The 21,083-nt window shown below is 34.0% G+C and overlaps 3 protein-coding genes across 3 annotated transcripts in view; all 3 read left to right on the top strand.

Moving 5' to 3' along the window:
- Positions 1–1,380: 1,380 nt before the first annotated feature.
- Positions 1,381–6,265, top strand: LOC140987391 (beta-galactosidase 13-like). The gene is made up of 19 exons (XM_073455874.1): positions 1,381–1,687; positions 1,783–1,878; positions 2,007–2,119; positions 2,224–2,290; positions 2,366–2,458; positions 2,542–2,685; positions 2,804–2,898; positions 2,979–3,084; positions 3,186–3,270; positions 3,347–3,465; positions 3,537–3,704; positions 3,793–3,971; positions 4,062–4,171; positions 4,265–4,374; positions 4,808–4,915; positions 5,002–5,106; positions 5,186–5,331; positions 5,440–5,782; positions 5,862–6,265. The coding sequence occupies exons 1-19, from the start codon at positions 1,508–1,510 to the stop codon at positions 6,006–6,008; spliced, it is 2,514 nt and encodes an 837-aa protein (XP_073311975.1). The 5' UTR covers positions 1,381–1,507; the 3' UTR covers positions 6,009–6,265.
- Positions 6,266–11,379: 5,114 nt separating this feature from the next.
- LOC140988005 (synaptotagmin-1-like) lies at positions 11,380–16,683 on the top strand. Its single transcript, XM_073456844.1, has 12 exons — positions 11,380–11,744; positions 12,168–12,266; positions 12,374–12,424; positions 12,522–12,645; positions 13,277–13,395; positions 13,485–13,586; positions 13,800–13,874; positions 14,372–14,448; positions 14,552–14,798; positions 14,877–15,227; positions 15,662–15,793; positions 16,252–16,683. The coding sequence occupies exons 1-12, from the start codon at positions 11,634–11,636 to the stop codon at positions 16,378–16,380; spliced, it is 1,617 nt and encodes a 538-aa protein (XP_073312945.1). The 5' UTR covers positions 11,380–11,633; the 3' UTR covers positions 16,381–16,683.
- A 1,932-nt stretch (positions 16,684–18,615) lies between these two features.
- LOC140988265 (L-ascorbate peroxidase 3-like) overlaps positions 18,616–21,083 on the top strand; it is an 8,840-nt gene continuing 6,372 nt past the window's right edge. The window contains exons 1-2 of the mRNA XM_073457278.1: positions 18,616–18,802; positions 18,904–19,028. Of these exons, the coding sequence (XP_073313379.1) occupies positions 18,690–18,802; positions 18,904–19,028 (238 nt within the window). The 5' untranslated portion in view covers positions 18,616–18,689. The remainder of the gene's footprint in view (positions 18,803–18,903; positions 19,029–21,083) is intronic.

Below are 21,083 nucleotides of genomic sequence, written 5' to 3' on the forward strand. Positions count from 1 at the left end.
CAATACTTAAACAAGCGATGAACAATCACGAATTTTGCCCATTATCTGATGTTTCCTTATGTAGTTTGTGCTTCAATTTTCTCTTTTGGCCTATAATGTTGGATCAAATGGTTAACTTTTCATTAATAATATAACTCCGATATTTCAAATCATAGCAATTCAAAATATAACGCGTCAATCTCTCTCTCAATAAGTCAATTATTACACCCAAAAAATAAGTTCTTGTATTGTCATTTATTATTATTCCACAAAGAATATTATAATTAAATTTGTTTATTGAAAACTTAAATTTTTTATACATTATAAAATTCATTCTTAATTATGAATATAATTATGATTACCTCTAATCGAAATCCAGGACCAGAATAGAAAGTACTGATTTCTTGCCTATCAAAGCACTATTTTCCATTTTCTAACTCTATATTTATAATATATATAAAAAGTGATTTTCAACCAATCAATTAAGACACCAACTAATTTGTGATTAAGTTTATCATTATTATTATAACTTTAAATTTATGCTTTTAAAAAAAATTATTTTTAATGCGAACATCATGATTCATAATAATTTCACAAATTTAATCATCCACATAAATTAAAGGATACTCACATTTTGAAACTTACAAGTATCTTACTCGTGGGATGTGAGAAACGTTATTATATGTAATTAATTATTAAAATTAATAAGTAAGAGCGTTTGAATAATTACTTAAAATACAAATCAAATAACCTGATTATACATCATATTAAAAAACAAATTAAAATTAAAAATTCTAGAAAATAGAAAACGAAAGTATATATTTAATGAAATGTCAAAATGGATATATGCAAATATTTAAAGAGTGGGTCTCATATGAGACCGTCTCACGGATCTTAATCTGTGAGACGGGTCAATCCTACTCATATTCACAATAAAAAGTAATACTCTTACCATAAAAAGTAATAATTTTTCATGGATGACCTAAATAAAAGATCTGTCTCACAAATACGACCCGTGAGACCGTCTCACACAAGTTTTTGCCATATTTAAATGTGTTTTATATTTTAAGGGTTCTATGAATTTTAATAAGAATTCGAAAATTTTTGAAATTATTTTTTAATATGGTAGGTGCATATATAGCAATAATTATTAACTTTTGGCGCAAATATATAAGATTAAAAACTTAGTATTTCATGTATCTATATGATCTATATTATTCGAGCAATAGTCAACATGCAGATGATTGAAGACACCTAAAATCCATCGACAATTCGTAAAATTTGCTCCATTGAATCAATCACAAAACTCGCTCTCATTTCCAAAAATAGCCCACATCTCCCGACTCATCCTCCCGGCCATTATATTTATCCTCGGCCTTTCTCTATTTACCTTTCCTTCTGCATGGATTCTTCTACACATCTCCCGACCCACCCCACCTCCTCTGCATAGAGAGAGCGAGGGAATAGCTTAATTCATCCAATAATATTCGAAACGAAGCTCGTCAGAAGATACTTGCAATACAAAAAGATGGTTCAGGTCAAAAGAATACTCTTGTTTGCCTTCTTTTCTGTGCTGGTGGCCAATGTCTATGGCCACAAGAAGAAGGGAGGACCCGTCGTGACTTACGACGGGCGCTCCATGATCATAAATGGGAGCCGGGAGTTGCTGTTTTCGGGTTCCATTCATTATCCGCGGAGCACTCCCGAGGTATGCAGTGATTGATTATATTCATTGTATGTAATTTAATACATGGATATAAGGGGGCCTTGTTAGATTGAAGATTGTGTGTATAATGTATCTAGATGTGGACTGATCTGATACTCAAGGCTAAAGAAGGTGGGCTAAACGTGATACAGACGTATGTGTTTTGGAACATTCATGAGCCTGTTCAAGGACAGGTGAATAATCCGATTAAAACAGTACCCTTTTCTTGGTTTGAAAAATAGTAGAATTCTTGATTAGTTAGGGTTCTTTTCCAGGAATCTTACGTTTGTGGTGTTAATATTCTTATTTCTTGGTGTTGCAGTTCAATTTTGAAGGGAATTATGACGTGGTGAAATTCATCAAATTGATTTGGGAGCATGGGTTGTGGGTAACCCTCAGGGTTGGACCCTATGTTGAGGCCGAATGGAACATGGGGTACTAATTGTTTCAACAAATGATAACCTCAGATTTTGCTCAACTTACTCACTTCAAATTAAAAATTTTCGAAAAATTCATGTATGAATCTTGTTCCTTCACAGAGGATTTCCATACTGGCTAAAAGAGGTTCCCAACATCACATTCCGCTCCTATAATGAACCTTTCATGGTAACTATTCGAGCATAGCGCGAGTTGTTTCGTCTTCTTTAACAATGGAATATGACTCATGATTTCAAAATGCAGTTCCACATGAAGCAGTACACAGAAATGGTCCTTAATTTGATGAAAAAAGAGAAACTTTTTGCTGATCAGGGAGGTCCTATTATCATGGCACAAGTATGTTTCCTTATTTACCATCATATAAATTCATTCCAAGAATTGAATGAATATCATTAATTCACCATTTCATTACAATGCAGATCGAAAACGAGTATAACAACGTCCAGCTAGCATATAAGGAAGCAGGGTTGAAATATGTCAAATGGGCTGCAGATATGGCTGTTGGTTTATACAATGGCATCCCCTGGGTCATGTGCAAGCAAAGGGATGCCCCCCAAACAGTAGTATGTTTCTGCTCGAAATTTTATCCTTTTTTTGCATTTTTTTGTGTGTGTTTAATGGAACATTAATTTAGTGTCATTGGTTCTTTGTTTCTACGATATTCTTCTTTTGTTTCTTCAGATTAGTACTTGCAACGGAAGACAGTGTGGAGACACATTCCCTGGTCCAAATGGCCCTAACAAGCCTTCACTCTGGACTGAGAACTGGACTGCACAGTAAGTTGTTGAAGCCTTAGACAAGTTCGAATCACTCAACATTGAAGCTTCGTGATTCACTAAAAAAAATTGGTTTTCAGGTATAGAGTATTTGGAGACTCTCCATCCATGCGAGCAGCTGAAGATATAGCATTTGCTGTTGCTCGGTTTTTTGCAAGGAATGGTACCCTCAACAACTACTATATGGTATGAATATTATCATGTGTTATCATATTCAACAATTAAGATAAATTTTGTTCTTTTTTTAAATAAAATCTTGATGCTGAAGCTGTTGTAACTTCTCCTAGTACCATGGTGGAACGAATTTTGGCAGAACAAGTTCATCTTTCGTGACCACTCGTTACTATGATGAAGCTCCACTAGATGAATATGGTAATCAGACAGAAAGTTGAATAAAAAGGAACTGATTCAAGAAAGGAGATCACTTAACTTGTTTCTCTGTTTATAGGTTTGAAGAGGGAGCCTAAATTTGGTCATTTGAGAGACCTGCACAGGGCTTTCAGATTGAGCAAAAAGCCTTTGCTTTGGGGAACTCAACACGTTCAAAAAATCAGCCCCAATCTTGAGGTAAACGAACTCGAGACACATCGTGCCAATTTGCGTCGGATCATTGATTTACCACCCATTTCTCTTTTCAGATCACGACTTACGAGAAGCCGGGGACGAACATCTGTGCTGCGTTCTTGACTAATAATCACACCAGGGCACCTGCAACAATCAACTTCAGGGGTGTGGACTATTACCTACCTGCTGATTCCATCAGCATCCTCCCTGATTGCAAGACCGTAGTTTTCAACACTCAAACGGTAAAAGAAACTCGAATGTTTTTGTGCTCTTTGCTATGAAATATTTAATTTCAGGACTCCTGATTCTCCTCTTCACATACATCTGCAGGTTGTTGCACAGCATAGTTCAAGAAATTTCCATGCATCAAAGAAAGCAAAGGTCACAAAATGGGAGATGTACAAGGAAAGCATTCCAAGTATCAAGGACATGGAAGTAAAGAGCAAGACGCCTAAGGAATTGTACGCCTTTACAAGAGATACATCAGATTATGCCTGGTACAGCACCAGGTACGCACTCATAAAAAGTTCACAAGGAAATTAATGTATGCTTTTATGTTCGAAGAAAAAGAGTTGATCTTTATTGTTGATATTGTGTAGCATCTCATTTGAAAGGCGTGACTTGCCAATGCGTGCTGATATCCTTCCAGTCCTTCAGATTGCAAGTCTTGGACATGCTTTGCTTGCGTTCGTCAATGGCGAATACGTTGGTAATCTAATGTGAAACCAGTAGTTATTATATTTCTTTGCGGAAAATAAAAGTATTTCTTCCATCAATAAGGATTTCTTTATTATTTTTCTAGGATTCGGGCATGGAAGCAACATTGAAAAGAGCCATGTTTTCAGCAAGGCTATAAACTTGAAGCCTGGAGTTAACGATATCACACTGTTGGCCATGACAGTTGGTTTCCCTGTAAGTTACTTGTCACATGGCGTCCACATTCTCTCTACAAGTAAATATAAAGTGATCGGATAAACCAGTCTTTTGGGTTTCGACTCTTCTAAGTGTCCTAACATCAACACCTTTGTTCATTACCGACACAGTAGCAAAAGAACTATCATGAAATCAATATTGACAACATGATTATATCAGCATGTCAGACACTGAATCAAGATATGTTCCTCGAAAATGAGCTGTTGTGGATGTTGGCCTTTTATAAGTTGTGGGCAAACTACCTGTTTTCCATTGAATACACTAATAGCTATGGATTGACTAGTTAATATATTGGATTTTTCCATCAAATAAGCTAGTTCTTGAATTAAACTTCTTTTCTTCATGTTTAATCAATATATTTTTCTTAACAAGGAGTTTTTCTAAGAAAATTAAATATTAATTCGAAACGCAGAACAGTGGAGCATACATGGAGAGGAGGTTCGCAGGGCCAAGAGCTGTCACACTACAGGGTTTAATGTCTGGAACTCTTGATATTACTATGAATCACTGGGGCCAACGGGTAACGTACAAATGATGAGTTAGACATGTAGAGTTTATGCAGTTCATTTGCAACTTCGAAATCGAGTTGAGAAAATAAATGTCCAGGTTGGTGTAGCTGGAGAGAAGATGCAATTATACTCAGAAGAAGGATCCAGCAAGGTCCAATGGCTGCCTTCTAAGGGGCCCGGTGGAGCCGTCACCTGGTACAAGGTAACAGATTATCAATAGAAAAACCGCAAAGTTCAAGAAAAGAACAAAAATTAGACGATATTTTCTTTTGACTGGACAGGGATATTTCAATGCCCCGGAAGGTACAAGCCCAGTAGCTATCAGAATGACAAGTATGGCGAAGGGAATGATCTGGGTCAATGGCCAAAGCATTGGCCGATACTGGGTTTCTTACCACTCAGCCATTGATAAGCCCACACAAGAAGAGTAAGTTATCTCCCACGAAATGCAAGTGCGTGTCCATGTCCCATAAACAAGATTGGATGGTTGTATTTTACAGCATCAACCACTTCAAGATTCTACTCGAATTTTCAGGTATCATATCCCAAGATCATACCTGAAGCCAAAGGGGAATCTGTTGGTGATATTCGAAGAGACAGGAGGGAACCCAGATAACATAGAAATCTTGACAGTGAACAGAGATACAATCTGCAGTGTGATCACAGAGTACCACCCACCTCACATAAAGACATGGGAAAGGAAAAACAACCAATTTAGAGCGGTGGTGGATCCTGTGAAGGCAGCTCACCTGACCTGCCCGGACAAGAAAGTCATCAGTACCGTTGAATTCGTGAGCTTCGGAGAGGCTGAAGGCGCATGCGGTGCTTTTGTACGGGGGAAATGCGATTCCTCCAAAGCTCACAAAGTTGTCGAAGAGGTATAAATTTTTCTCCCACGACATAATCTAATGTTTCGCCTCGTGGATCCCGTTGATGATTGTTTGCATGTTTGAACAGCAATGCTTGGGCAAGACCGAGTGCACGATTCCATTTCAAAGAGAAGTGCTCGTTGATGCTGACAATGATTCTTGCCCTGATATCGCCAAGACACTTGCGATCCAAGTCAGATGCGCACACTCAAAGTCAAAGAAGAGCAGTGCTTAACTCGCTCTCTATCTATGTAATTTGCATGAAAAAATGGCAAGGTGTTGATTCATTTTATTAAATCCATCCATTTAAGTAGCATAGAGCAATCTTTGGTAGCATCAAGAAAGTTGACAACTGTGTTGTCTGTGCTTGTCAATTAGAATCGTGATTGAAGATCAACATTGATCCACTATAAATATGATCAATAATCAATGCGTTAATTGTTCCCAATACAATGCTTTATGTTTAAGAGAATAAAGAATAAACATTATCTAGTGCTGCAGGCATGTATTAGACCATCTCCAATGGCCAACCCAACTCCACAATTCACACTACATTGGAGTAACTTTTAGAGTTGCTCCAAATGTTTTTTTTTTTCGTTTTTAATTTTTTTAGTTTAATTTAATTATTTTATAAATTTATAATTTTTTAATTTGTTTTAATTTTAAATAAATAATATTAAATTAATTTTTTTTAAATTTTGAAATATTAATTATAAAATTCAATATTTTAATTTAAATTAAATTACTGCAAAAATAAAAATTTAATAAAAAATCAAATTAAATGGCTAATGCATTAAAAAGAATACAAACAACAAATATCACAAAACAACAGTAACAAACAACAAAATCACAAAACATAAAAATAGATTTTAGCAATTAAGTAAATTGGATCCCGATCCTCCAATATATTCGAAATAAAATCCAAAGTTGTCATTATTTCGACGTTCAGCTTCAAGTCTTTTTCGCAAAATTTTATGTTGTTGAGTTCTGGTGTACTCCAGCAAAATTATTTCGACGTTCATATATATATATATATATATATATAGACACACACTAGAAGCGATTTTATTTGAGATAAAATTAGTTAAGATAATAAATAAAAATAAAAATTATATTTTTTATAAATTCATATTAATCATATATATATGAAGTTTCCTTGTTTTGACGTGTTTATTTTAAATAATTTATTTTTCGTTATATTATTTTGTTTGTTATTTATCTTCTTCTCTTAAGTTCTTACTGAATACAAATATTTCTCATTATATTTAGTATCAATTATCTACTTTTGCGATATATATTTTATATATCTCTTGAACTTCTAATACATTATATATGAAAATAACGATTTTCTGTCTAATCTAATTGATTAAGTTTTTTCAGCACAATTATTTATAACAATTGAATATCTTTTAACAGAATATTATTGCAAGTGTGCATGTCAAGTTTTAACAACAAATACGAATATCGTCAGACAGAAGTTGATATATTACAATCTATATCAAAACAAATTTTTAGTTAACTTTAACAAAAAATTGAATAAATTAATAAACTAAATTGAAATTAAATAAAATGATCAAACAAACGCAATATAAATAATTTAAAGTAAAATAATCATTAAACAAATGTTAGAATATCAGTTAATACACATACCTTTTAATATTTTATAATGATTAAATTTCAATTCTTAAACAGTGATTTTAAAAGAATTTGTTGAAACATTTCATGCTCGCAATCTTTATTTTGATGTTAACAAAACTTGTTATTTTGTCTCTAACAAGTTTATCTAAGTGCGCAGAAAGCTGAAGCTGATCAGACTTCGAACTGATCAGTAAGTGTCAACTGCTTGCCCAAACTGATATATCAAATACTAGTTCAACTGATAGGTGATTCAGCAGAAAACCTTCAGAAGCCCTACCAGCTGATAAAGAGTTCAACTAATGAAGAGCCCAACTGACCAGTTCAACTGAATCAGTGAAATCAGTCCAGCTGACGAGCCAACTGATTTCACCAAACCAGTTGCTGACCAGTTCGAAGTACCAGTTCAGGATCAGTCGAAAACCAGTTTGAGAACCAGTTCAACTGACCACTTCAGAGCAACAGTTCGGAGTAGACTAAGTCGCAGATCATAGCAAGCTTTTCAAGTAGAATCTATCTTTTCACAAAAGTACAAGCTATTGTCCAAACAAAGGGACAATAATGGTTAAAGTAAAAAGTTTCCAGAATAGCTTTCAGAAATAACAGACACCATTTCGGGGAAACAAATTCAAATTGCAACAAACATAATTGATGAGTCTTGATGTACGATCAGCTTTGCTTCTATAAATACAATATGAAGACAATCAAAGAGACATGAGGATGAACAAGAGAGGGCATGCTCAAGTCTTATCAGCTTAGACTAGAAGCACAAATCCCTCAGTATGCGAGAACACTGTCGTGTTGTATCCATAGATCAGTTCTCACACACGCACACACAAATCACTCACAAATATACAGAGAGTTGAGTCTTAAAGTTCAATTGAGTGGGTTTTGACACAAAGACGTTAAATAATGTATTTGTAGTACTCGCACAAAGACGTTAAACTGGTGCATGCTAGAGTGCTGCCTTCAGTCTAGTTGAGTGCTAGGAGTTCTGTTACGCAGTAGAAATAAGCCCTAAGTTGAAATGATTTTGTACAAAGAATTGTATAAATCAAAGTCTTCTAGTGTATCATACCCGTGAGGTAGAAGAGATGATGTAGGAGCAGTTGAAATCTCCGAACATCCAAAAACAAATTTTGCTTTTTACTTGTTTTGCATTACATCTGTTTTAAAACTGATTTGATCAGTTCAGTTCTCACCATAACTGAACTGATACAAGCTCAAACCGATCCTTGCACTATTTCAGTTTTCTTCACAAAGGATTATTTAGAGTCTCTTCTACTTGGTGTAAAACCAAACTTGATTTAATTCATCGATGTTAATATTCTTAGAGCATGAGCTATTGCAGCTTATAGAATATTGTGTTTGAAACACCCATGTTGGTGTTAAAATCGATCCTATCAATTTCATTATTTTATGAATATATTATGTCGAGTTATATTGAACTAATTCAACAACATGCTATAACTAAGCATCTTTTTGTTATTTAATAATTGCAATCACAACAATGAACGATATAATTCTCTAGCTTTCATTTTTCAATCTATGACTATCAACATGTAATAAATCTCATTTATTTTTAAGATCGCCTAGGTGTTTAGAGAGGATGAATGAAGACCTAGTAAAATTTTTGGCATGATTGGTTTGTGCTAACAAAACACAATCACTTTATCTCAACTCGGCGAAGTAAAATATATGCGCGAAGTAAAAAACTTATGTTCAAAGTTGAACCAAATAGATCCTAACACGAGAATCGGCTGAGTCATCTATCCCAATGCCAAAAATATTCAATTTAGTCGCTTTTCGATGATGAAAATACTGATATACAACAAATTCAAGCTGATTTGATTGACAAAATGGAGAAGAAATGCAGCATCCTTTGGAGAATGAACAATCTACAGAGAACGAGCAACAACCAACAATTAATCAACACATTTCAGTTAATGAAACAGAAAATGAACAAGATCTCAACTAGTTAGAAGAAGACCGACATGGATGACATATTATGATGTAACTAGTATTAACTAAATTGAAGATCTATTTGTTCATTTTGCTCTACTTTCAACCTCTTGGTTTTATTAAGCTTGGAAATGAGAATAAAATATATAAATTGAAGAAAACTTTGTATGGGCTAAAGCAAGTCCCACGAGCATAATATAGCCGAATTGAGGATTATTTTTTTAAGGAGGGTTTTCAAAAATTTCCATAGGAGTATACATTTTGTACAAATTTTGAAGATGAAGGAAAAATGCTCATTGTTTGGTTGTATTTTGATGATCTTATATTCATGGGTAAAGATAATGTCATGTTCGAAAATTTTAAGGAGTCCATGATGGTTGAGTTTGATATGTCGGATCTTGGCAAGATATCTTATATTCTTGGTATTGAAGTAATTCAATCTACTTATGAAATTTTATTTCCCAAAAGAAATATGTTCAAAAAGTTTTGTGCAGATTTAAGATGGAGAAATTAATTCTGCAAGTACTCCCGTAGAGTGTGGTTTGAAGCTAACCAAATATTGTGAAGGAAAGAAGATTGACACCACACTTTACAAGCAAATCGTTGGAAGTTTAATGTATTTAACAACAACAAGACCAGATATTATTTATGTATTCTTTTAGTCTCATAAACAGATACATGTAGAATCCTACATGAATGTATCTTTTAGCTGTCAATGCCAAGAGTAGTTTACGATACTTGCAATGAACATCAGAACTCAGTCTCTACTATAAGTAAGGAGAACAATCAAATTTGACTGTATTTTGTGATAGTGATTATGAAAGAGATCGAGATGATAGAACAAGAACTCCAGAATATGATTTTCTCTTAGATTTAGCGGTTGTTCCATGGACTTCAAAGAAACAATCAATTATTACTTTATCAACCACTGAAGCTGAATTTGTTGCAGTAATTTCATGTGCGTGTCAAACTATTTAGTTGAAAAAAATTTCTTGAAGAGCTTAAATTCAAGAATCATGATCCTATTATAATTAATTGTGATAATAGTTCAACAATAAAACTGTCAAAGAATCGAGTCCTACACAGAAGAAGCAAATATATTGATGTGAAATATCATTATTTAATAGAACTCACAATGAATAAAACAATTGATCTCATCTATTGCATAAGTGAAAAGTAAGTAGCAGACGTGTTTACCAAATCCCTCAAACTGTCTTCATTTCATAAACTAAAGGAGCTACTTGGTACTAACACATTACAGAACAAGTTTGAGGGAAGGGATTGTCGAATTATTAAATATTTTCCAATTTTTTGATCATCTGCGTTGACCTCACAATTATTTCAACTACAATAAAGCACCAACATCCACAAATATTTATTTAAGCTAAATTTATATATTGAAACCATAAGCAAATCAAATCTTAGATAATTAACAATGGATGAATATTATAGATAAATATAAATGAGATAACAACATACTTATATATTCATTTGACTTTACGTTAAAAATATTAAGTACGAACCATTTTTAGTTATAAAAGTAGAAAATATATTATAAATTCAAAAAATATTAACAACAAATATATATGTTCATTTAACTTGACCTTTACAAAATTAAGTCCAAACCACTAATCACAAATTTATATGTTTATTTAATTATGTTTAAAAAATAAAATTTGAACCTTTTTTTGTTACAAAACATATATGTTTATTTAATTAGTAGTTTAAAAAATTAAGTCTGAACCATTTTTTGTTATAAAACGTAAAAAATATTGTAGGTTAAAATATATTAAAAATGTTCCATTTTTTTCATGTGAAACATCGTATCAAAATTATATATACAGATACATTATTTTTATAATTTTATCTCATACTTTTGTTGATGAAAAAAGACAAATCATACATTCTGAGAGGACACGTCCCACATTTGATTAGTTAACACGTAGCATGTAGGCCCAAAACAAAATCCAAAGACACATATCCTTGCCTCATACACACACTCAACCCGCAAAATGCTCATCCGGCCGGGAGATCAAAAGGAGAAATTACCGGAAGGGTACATAAATCCAAGTCAAATCCATTCAAGGGCTGTACTGTGTTGCTAATCTTGGACGAATAAACTTACTTTTAATTGTAATAAAACAAAAAAAATGGAGTTCGCTGGAAGATATTTGGTTGAATTATTGAGATGATTTTAGAGTAATTTGCTTGTTCAAGTTAGAATTCAAGTTCGGTGGAAATTTGGTAGATAGCATATTCGGAGATGGGATTTTTCAGCACGATATTTGGGTTTTTGGGATTTGGTGTTGGGGTTTCAGCTGGTCTGGTGATAGGATATTATTTGTTCATCTACTTTCAGCCCATCGATGTTAAGGTGTGTGTTAATTTCCCCCTTTTTCTTTTGTCTTGCACTGACATTACGATTATATACTGTATTTTTTTCTTTTTGTTTGGTTTAATGTAAATTGGTATATCTGTGATTTATTCGGGTTTGACGCAGTAGTTCGTTTAATAATGGTTCCAACTTTAGATCGTTTGACATTTCTGTTACCGATGTTGTGATGAATCCATCAGCAATTTTGTCTGGTTTCACCAATTTGTTTCTTCTATGGGTGAGAAAATGAACAAAATTGAGGCTTGCAAACCTTAAGATGTATGAATTGTTGGTCATATCTAGTGGGCAGCAGAAGTATGGTGTAGCATTTCCATTGGAGGAAGTTGATTACGAATGGAAATTAACATAACATGAAGAATTCTAACGGAAATGGCAAGTGTTTATGACTATTATTTTGATCAGGATCCTATTGTTCGTCGCTTGGTCGAGCATGGCTCTCACGATTTACATCGCTTGCTTCCTGAAATGCCCTTTTGGGTGAAAAATCCAGACTATGATCGAGTAAGTTATTCGTGACTTAAATGAACACTTTTTGCATTCAGTTTTTTCCTTGCCATTTCTGTCTGATTTTTATGGTTTCTATGTAACCTTTGTCCACTGGAATAAAGATCGATTGGCTCAATAGGTTTATTCAACTTATGTGGCCTTACCTGGACAAGGTATTCATTTGAGTTTATATTGTTTGCAATTACTCGCATGGTGCGTTAAGATACAGATCATCAACTTTTCTGCACCGGTTATCTGTGCATTTTGCAGGCAATTTGCAGGACGGCAAAAAATATTGCTGCTCCTATCATTGCTGAGCAAAGTCCAAAATATAAAATTGAATCTGTTGAATTCGAGTCACTAACTCTAGGGTCATTGCCGCCTACATTTCAAGGTCAGTTACGTTATGGTGAATATTTTACTGTATCTTCCCCATTCAGAAATTGCTTTGAGAAGCAATAATTATGTTGATGGTGTCGTGGAAAAGGTTACATCCATTTTGCACTTCAAAAACTTTTAGAACTTGGACCGTCGTTGTTGAAAAACTTTTCATAAGTTGATGAACGCACTAGTGCATGATTTTTTTTAAAAAAAATTAACTGCAGAAAACTTCTCCTTCCTCACCTGTAAAATTAATTTTGAGTCATGCTAATGTTGGTACAATAATAAGAATGTCTTTTGGTGTCTGAGAGAAAACTTTTTCTTCCTCACCTGTAGAATTAATTTTGAGTCATGCTAATGTTGGATTCAATGATAAGAATGTCTTTTGGTGTCTGAGAGTTGGAGTTTCTTGTGTTTATCTAAAGCAACTCTCTAATATTAGTGGTGATGATGGGCTGGCTTGGGGGTGACATCAGCCCATTTCCATCTCTGGATTGATTTGGATGTATTTCTATCTCATGTTTGTGTACTTGTGACGGATAATAATCTGCGATGTTATGGTTTCTTTGGTTTGACCGAGAGTAGTGTGGAAACTGTTTACCTTGCTGAACTTGAAGACAATTGTCAGTTTTTCTTCATGCCAGGTATTAAGGTGTATCTGACTGAAGAAAAGGAGTTGATTATGGAGCCTTTCCTGAAATGGGCAGGAAATCCTAACATTACAGTCGCTGTGAAAGCATATGGATTAAAAGCAACAGTTCAGGTTGCTTGCTAGTTGCTATTTAATTGTCCTGAATGGTGTACAAAAGCCTTACTTTTTTCTTTCTGAAAAAAGTTCTCTGAATGTCCCAGGTTGTAGATTTACAGATCTTTGCTCAACCACGGATCACCCTAAAGCCTCTAGTCCCCAGCTTTCCGTGTTTCGCTAACATTTTTGTGACTCTCATGGAGAAGGTTGGTTATGAAATATTTAGTTATAAAAAGATGGTTCATAGAATAACACATTCCGGATGCATATTGTTGTTGAGTATCTTCAAAATTATAGTGGAGGGCAGTTGAATTTATTTTTGTCCTCATAGAAATTCTTATGAGTTATGGCATGTGCCACTGCTAATAGGTTTTCCGGGACTCAATTGAAACCTTGATTGTGTTTCATTTGCTTTGCAGCCTTATGTTGACTTTGGATTGAAGCTTTTTGGTGCTGATCTCATGTCAATACCTGGTCTATACCGGTTTGTACAGGTATCAGACCTTTAAAAACTGACTGTAACACACTCAATTAAGCTTCTATAAAAATGTGCAATCAATCATTTGTCATCCTGAAAAGAATGGAAATTTTTGGAATATCATCTTCGTGGAAATAAATGAGAGCCTTTGTGTGTATTATGTGAGAGAGGGAAAAAATTAGATCTATTGAAAATGTAGATTTCATTTGCTTTCCATTCGTACTCGTGCCTCATGATGCATGCAGCTAATAATGTAGTTTCTTAGCATTATATCTGTGTTTTCTTGATTCTGGTCTTACAATTGGCTCAATTTCAACTCATCACTGTTTTCTTATTCATCCTGTGGATTCTTGTGCAGTGATCTACTCAAAGTGAAAAAAGAAAGATATCAGTGACTTCAGAAGAACTGTCGATTAATTTATTGTTAATTTCTAGAAGTATTAGAGACTCTAGTGTTGAGTGCTAATCATGGTGTGAGTTTCCACAGTGTTCATGGGGGAATTTTTTTTGCAGGAGCTTATCAAAGATCAGGTTGCTAACATGTATCTGTGGCCTAAAACCCTTGATGTGCAAATTCTGGATCCAGCAAAGTCAGCAGTCTCTCTCTTTTGTATTGCAGATGCACATACACTCATTCTAAAAGTATTGCCTTCAGTAGAGTCTTACTTTCTGTTTCTCATCATCAACTTTCAGAGCTGCGAAGAAGCCTGTTGGTATTCTTCATGTAAAGGTTTTGCGAGCTACAAAGCTGAGAAAGAAAGATTTATTGGGCGGGGCAGATCCGTATGTAAAACTGAAGCTCACAGAATCAAAGGCTCCATCAAAGAAAACAGCAGTGAGGCGTAATAATTTGAACCCTGAGTGGAATGAAGAATTCAGCATGGTTGTAAAAGATCCAGAAACACAAGCACTAGAAATCCTCGTTTATGATTGGGAGCAGGTATACATTTCCAGTGCCAAGTTGAAAATATTGTTGCTGATACTTGTATGGGTAACTTGAGGTTTAATGTCTATTCAGGTTGGAAAACATGAGAAGATGGGTATGAATGTAGTTCCTTTGAAGGAACTTCCCCCTGATGAAGCAACAGTTAAGACACTGGATATTTTCAAGAACATGGATCCGAACGATGTTCAGAATGATAAGATGCGTGGGAAGATTGAGGTAGAGTTGACATACAAACCTTTCAAGGAGGAAGATATGCCGCACAATGCTGAAAATTTAGGTGAAGTACAGAAGGCTCCTGAAGGCACGCCAAGTGGCGGAGGGCTACTAGTAGTTATAGTGCATGAAGCTCAAGATGTTGAGGGAAAACACCACACTAACCCTTATGTCCGTATCAATTTCAAAGGAGAGGAGCGAAAAACAAAGGTTTGCAAAAACTTTTTCTTCTATAGTTGCCTTATTATGTGTATATGCTGAAAGAACTTTCTGCACACGATTTTGGTCAGAACTCTGAACTGGAATTACTATAATTCTAATGCCTGTTTCTGGATATTCCCCGACATCCTAGCTTTCTGCCTGTTTATCATCTGAAAACGCATAATTATTTTCCGGGAGCAATTTTACCTGAATTACATTCCATTGATGCTTCTAAAATCTAAAATTTTGGCCCTTTATATGATGTTATTTTCCAGTGTACGTGGAATGGTAATAGAGTTCTTTTCCATAAAATACACCGAATCTAAAAGTTTTCTTCTGCTGAGAACTAACTACACGTTGAGCCTGTGTGCTGATTCTTGCTCGGTTGTGGACAAACTATATTCTGGTCTGGCTGTTAAAATATTTTATATTCGTCGATACAGCAACTTAAGAAGAGCAGAGATCCGAGATGGGAGGAAGAGTTCACATTCACGTTGGGAGAACCTCCTATTAAAGAAAGGATGCACGTGGAAGTGTGCAGCACCTCGTCTAGAATTGGCTTGCTGCATCCTAAGGTATCTTAGGCACCTTTATCTCGTTGATTTGGAGCTTACGTTATAACTTTTTGGCTTCACTTCCGAAACTACATACTAAACCATGACCTCAAATATAATTTGTTTACAGATGATAAATTATCGAAGTACATAAACTACAAAGTTTCAAAACATCTAATGCTTAGCATGCATCAACTGTGATACATTGCTTTGCACCGTTATTATCAATATCTATTTTGATAATTTGAGGAATGGTTTTGAAATCTATTTTGGAAGAATCTACACTCTCCTGCTCTTCATTATTTGAGACTGCACCTCGAGTGTTTCGATTGGAATGAAATTTATACAGCCATTTCCTGGACAATCTCTAGGTGAAATCAAAGCAAAAAATCAGACCAAAAACCAAAGTCATGAATGCATGTATTCTTGAGAGTTCTTTGTATTTATTGAACACATCTTTATTTGCTATTCAAACTCAGGAAACACTGGGCTATGTCGATATTGGACTGGCAGACGTCGTCACCAATAAGAGAATAAACGAGAAATTCCATCTCATAGACTCCAAGAATGGACGACTCCAAATCGAGCTGCAGTGGCGAACATCTTAATATCTCTCCTTTTGTTTCCTTCTGGAAAAGTGAAAATAAACTTTTGCAAACACAGTTTCTATGGTTGTGCAGAGAAAAGTCCGTGGAATGAGAAAATGTTTCGAGCCTGTTTCCCGTCATTGTGTATGTTGGTTGTGTACATTTTGAGTTACATTTCTGCGCTTAATTCTCCTACTGGTTCACGTGCTCTTCTTGCGTGTGCTTTTATTGCATTGTGCCAGCCAAATTTCAAATCTCTGTAATTTTTTAAAATATAAAATTGTTGTTTTTATGCAACCTTACATTATTGTGACCTATTTTTCATCATCTAAATTAGGGTGAATTGGTTCCTGAGCTTTGAATCGATTTGATAAATATTTGATTCGTATTTGAATTTATCAAATTAAATAGTAGCTTTGAGTTGGTTTGTATACAATGGTGTACACATTAAATAACGACATATATAATAAAAATTATTTATTATATGTGGAAAATTTCCTACGGTAAATTATTGAAAAATACATCCGTCAATATTTGAATTAGAATTAGTACATCGACACAATTTTTTAAGGAATAGTAATTGACAATGCTATAATTGTAGTTTTAACTTCTTATAACCCTAAATTTACATTTTTTTCTTTTATTATTTAAATAAATATATTATTTTATTAACAAAAATTACACATGTTTTCTCATTTAAAATATAATTTTTTTTAAAAAATATTGTTTCTCAATTATCATGGAATAATCGTAAATACTTATTTTGACATACAAAGTATTATTATGGGGTTTCAGATATTTGATTTCGCTCTTTCAATACTCAAAATATATAAAAAAATACTGTATTTTCAATTAATCACCAAAAATTAAATCATTGTTCGTTTTTTCATGAAAAATGCATTAGGATGACTTGTTCATGTCATTTTATTTTTTAAAAAAAACATAGATCATCACTCATCATGAAATAAGATTAAATATTTATTTTGACATACAAAATATCTCTTTTGAAGGTCGAGATGCTTGGTTTGACTCTTTGAATACTCCAAATATGTAAGAAAATACTGGATCTTCGAGCGATCATAATAAATTCAGTAATTATTGGACTTTTCTTTGAAAATGCATTAAGACGACTTATTCATAGGTGAGAAACCGTGTTTTTTCAAAAATTAGATGACATGAATAAGTCATCTCAACACATTTTCAATGAAAAGACCAACAATTACTGAATTTATGGTAATCGCTTTAAGATCCAATATTTTCTTTCACTTTTGGAGTATTCAAATAGCCAAATCAAGCATCTGAAACTCCAAAACATGTAGTTTGTATATCAAAATAATATTTAATATTATTTCATGATGAATGATGAACTATGTTTTTTTTAAATAAAATGACAAGAATAAGTAATCCTAATGTATTTTTCATGAAAAGACCAACAATGACTGAATTTGTGATGATTACTTGAAAATATAGTATTTTCTTATACATTTCGAATATTGAAAGAGCAAGATCAAGTATCTAAAAAGCCATAATAGGTACTTTATATGTCAAAATAAGTATTTACGCTTATTCCAGGATAATTGAGAAATAATATTTTTTAAAAATCATATTTTAGATAGAGAAAACATGTGTAATTTTTGTGGATAAAATAATATATTTATTTAAATAAAAAAGACAAAAATGTAAATTTGGGTTTGTGGGAAGTTAAAACTACAATTATACCATTATCAAGTACTATTTCTTAAAAAATTGTGACTATATACTTAATCTTAATGAAAATATTGAAATATATATTTTTCACAAATTTACCCAATTTCCTATTTCCTATATACTTCGGACGGAGACGTGCAAATGACAAAAAGGGATATTAATTAAATATTAAAATTTATATGTGATAATATTTTATTATCATATCGTGTCACGCTTTTCAATTACCCCATAATTATCGCTCATTTCCAGCCGCCACTCTCCGATATTTCAATTATATAATATAATATAATATAATATAATATAATATATTTATGAATTGAGAGTGTATACGAGTATATCTCTCTATCTCTATCACCAAAAATAAGTTAGTAAATTTTTTTTATGAAAAAAAATTAGTTTCTTTATAGCAGTTTTTTCCCTGAAAAATAGATAGATGCTACAGTTCACACGCAAAATTAAAATTAATATTTATATTTAAAATTATTTTAATACAAACACATTTTTAAATATTTTTGGCACAATGTTGAATACCACTCATTACTCAATTTTCAAAGCATCGTATCTTTTTCTTATATATATATATATTGAGGAGAAATTCAGTGGCTCAAGTTCTGTAATTTCCAATGGCTAAGCCAATCGTAGACTCCGAATACCTCAAGGAGATCGAGAAAGCTCGCCGCGAACTCCGTGCGCTCATCTCCAATAAGAACTGCGCGCCTATCATGCTCCGCTTGGCGTATCTTCCTTGCTTTTTCCCCCTCTTCATACGCAATACTTTCGAGAAATATGCTCCTGTTGGTTTCGATGATGTACTGTTTTTTGTTGAAATTTAATCAGGTGGCATGATGCGGGGACGTATGATAAGAATACGAAGACCGGAGGTCCGAACGGTTCCATTCGGAATGAGGAGGAGTACACTCATAGCTCGAACAACGGATTGAAAATCGCTATCGACTTTTGCGGTTAGTTTAATTTTCGTGATTAATTTTTATCACCTGTGTTTACTGATTAATAGAAGTTTTGGAGGAGTTGTGTTTGTGTGATATCTGTTTTGAGATAATAAATATGAAAATAAAGAATAAACTGGACATCTGACAGGTACGTGAAAAACTTCTAAAAAATTGTTAGGATAAAAAACACGGACAAGATGAAAAGAATTTTCACTATAATATTTTATTTTCCACAGCATAAAATTGTTTCCATGAAACTTTGCTATGTCGTATCTTTCCGTCATTATGTTTACAACAATTTAGTAGACTGGACAAAATAATCTCGTCTTAAATAAAAAATCTCTAAAAATTCTTTTTTGATGTGGAAGATCAGTCTAGGCTGCAACCACATAGCATTCAGAATTTTAAGAAAAATGTAAAACCAAGGCTCTGATACCACTTGTTGGTCCCACGTGCGGCAGTTTGAGATAATAAATATGAAAATAAAGATACAAGCAGTTTTAAGAAAATATAATTGCTTGGCGGCTATTGGAGATAGATCAATGAAAATTACGGATGATGGAAAGTGGAATGAGATGAATGATAATGCTGTTGCCAATTTACACTTGGCTATAGCAGACGAAGTATTGTCAAGTATCTCTGAGATAAAAATAGCAAAAGTTATCTGAGATACTCTGACAAAGATGTACGAGGTCAAGTCGCTACACAACATGATTTTCCTAAAGAGAAGGCTTTATACTCTTTGGATGGCGGAATCTTCATCGATGACCGACCATATCAAGACACTAAATACTATATTTGCCCAACTCACTTCCATGGGGCAAAAATAGGGGAAAATGAATGTGCGAAGCTTCTACTTCAAAGTCTACCAGATTCATATGATCAAATTATCATCAACATAACCAACAATATTCTTATGGGCTTTCTAAGATTCGACAATGTCTTAACTGCGGTTCTCGGTGAAGAAAGCCGGCGCAAGAATAAGGAAGACATGTTGGTAACTTCTAAGCAAGCAGAGGCTTTGCCGATGATAAGAGGAAGATTTATGGACCGTGACTCCACTGGAAGCCAAAGACGAGGTAGATCGAAGTCGAGAAGTAAGAAGAAAAATATTTATTACTTTAAATGTGGCGGTAAAGGGCACTTCAAGAAAGAGTGTACAAGTATCGAGAAAAGTTCTCATGGAAATGTGACCAGTACTTCAGGCGGTGATGAAATATTATTCAGCGAAGCAACAACTGTTGCAGAAGATAGATACAAATTTTGTGACACATGGATTATGGATTCAGGAGCGACGTGGCACATGAAGTCTCGGAGAGAATGATTTGATCATTATGAACCAGTCTCAGGAGGATCTGTATTCATGAGAAATGATCATGTCTTGGAAATCGCTGGGGTCCGTACTATCAAAATTAAAATGTTTGATGACACCATTCGCACCATACAGGAGGTACGACATGTGAAAGGACTGACGAAAAATCTTGTCCTTGGGGCAACTGGATGATATTGGGTGCAAAACACGGATCGGGAACGAGATCATGAAAATTGTGAAAAAGGTTGCTGCAAATCTGTATGTACTTTTGGGAGAAACACACAAAGAGGCGGAACTAGTTGTTGCATCAATTGGTTCAGGAGAATAATTAACAGTGTTATGGCATAGAAAGCTCGGGCATATGTCAGAACGGGGGTTGAAAATTCTCTCAGAAGTTGCCAGGACTTACAAAAGTGTCATTATCCTTTTGTGAGCATTGTGTTCCCAGTAAACAACATAGATTAAAGTTTGACACTTCTAATGCCAGGAGCAAAAGTATATTGGAGCTGATTCATTCGGATGTTTGACAACCACCAGTTGTATCCCTAGGAGGAGCGAGATATTTTGTCTCATTGATGATTTCTCTAGGAGATGTTGGGTGCATCCAATTAAAAAGAAATTAGACGCTTTCCATATCATCAAAGATTTCAAAGCACGGGTTGAACTTGATTCTGAAAAGAAAATCAAGTGTCTGAGAACTGACAATGGAAAAGAATATACCAGTGACGAATTTGATGCATATTGTCAACATGAGG

The sequence above is a fragment of the Primulina huaijiensis genome, chromosome 11 (assembly GCF_012295235.1).
Source record: "Primulina huaijiensis isolate GDHJ02 chromosome 11, ASM1229523v2, whole genome shotgun sequence".
In the NCBI taxonomy this organism is placed as follows: Eukaryota; Viridiplantae; Streptophyta; class Magnoliopsida; order Lamiales; family Gesneriaceae; genus Primulina; species Primulina huaijiensis.

Bases quoted from the DNA above. Each gene is read 5' to 3' on its own strand.
- LOC140987391 (XM_073455874.1), top strand. From the start codon at position 1,508: ATGGTTCAGGTCAAAAGAATACTCTTGTTTGCCTTCTTTTCTGTGCTG. The intron at 3,466-3,536 runs GTAAACGAACTC...TTCTCTTTTCAG, and splicing joins AAATCAGCCCCAATCTTGAG to ATCACGACTTACGAGAAGCC. The intron at 3,705-3,792 runs GTAAAAGAAACT...ATACATCTGCAG, and splicing joins TAGTTTTCAACACTCAAACG to GTTGTTGCACAGCATAGTTC.
- LOC140988005 (XM_073456844.1), top strand. From the start codon at position 11,634: ATGGGATTTTTCAGCACGATATTTGGGTTTTTGGGATTTGGTGTTGGG. The intron at 12,646-13,276 runs GTCAGTTACGTT...TCTTCATGCCAG, and splicing joins ATTGCCGCCTACATTTCAAG to GTATTAAGGTGTATCTGACT. The intron at 13,875-14,371 runs GTATCAGACCTT...TTTTTTTTGCAG, and splicing joins GTCTATACCGGTTTGTACAG to GAGCTTATCAAAGATCAGGT.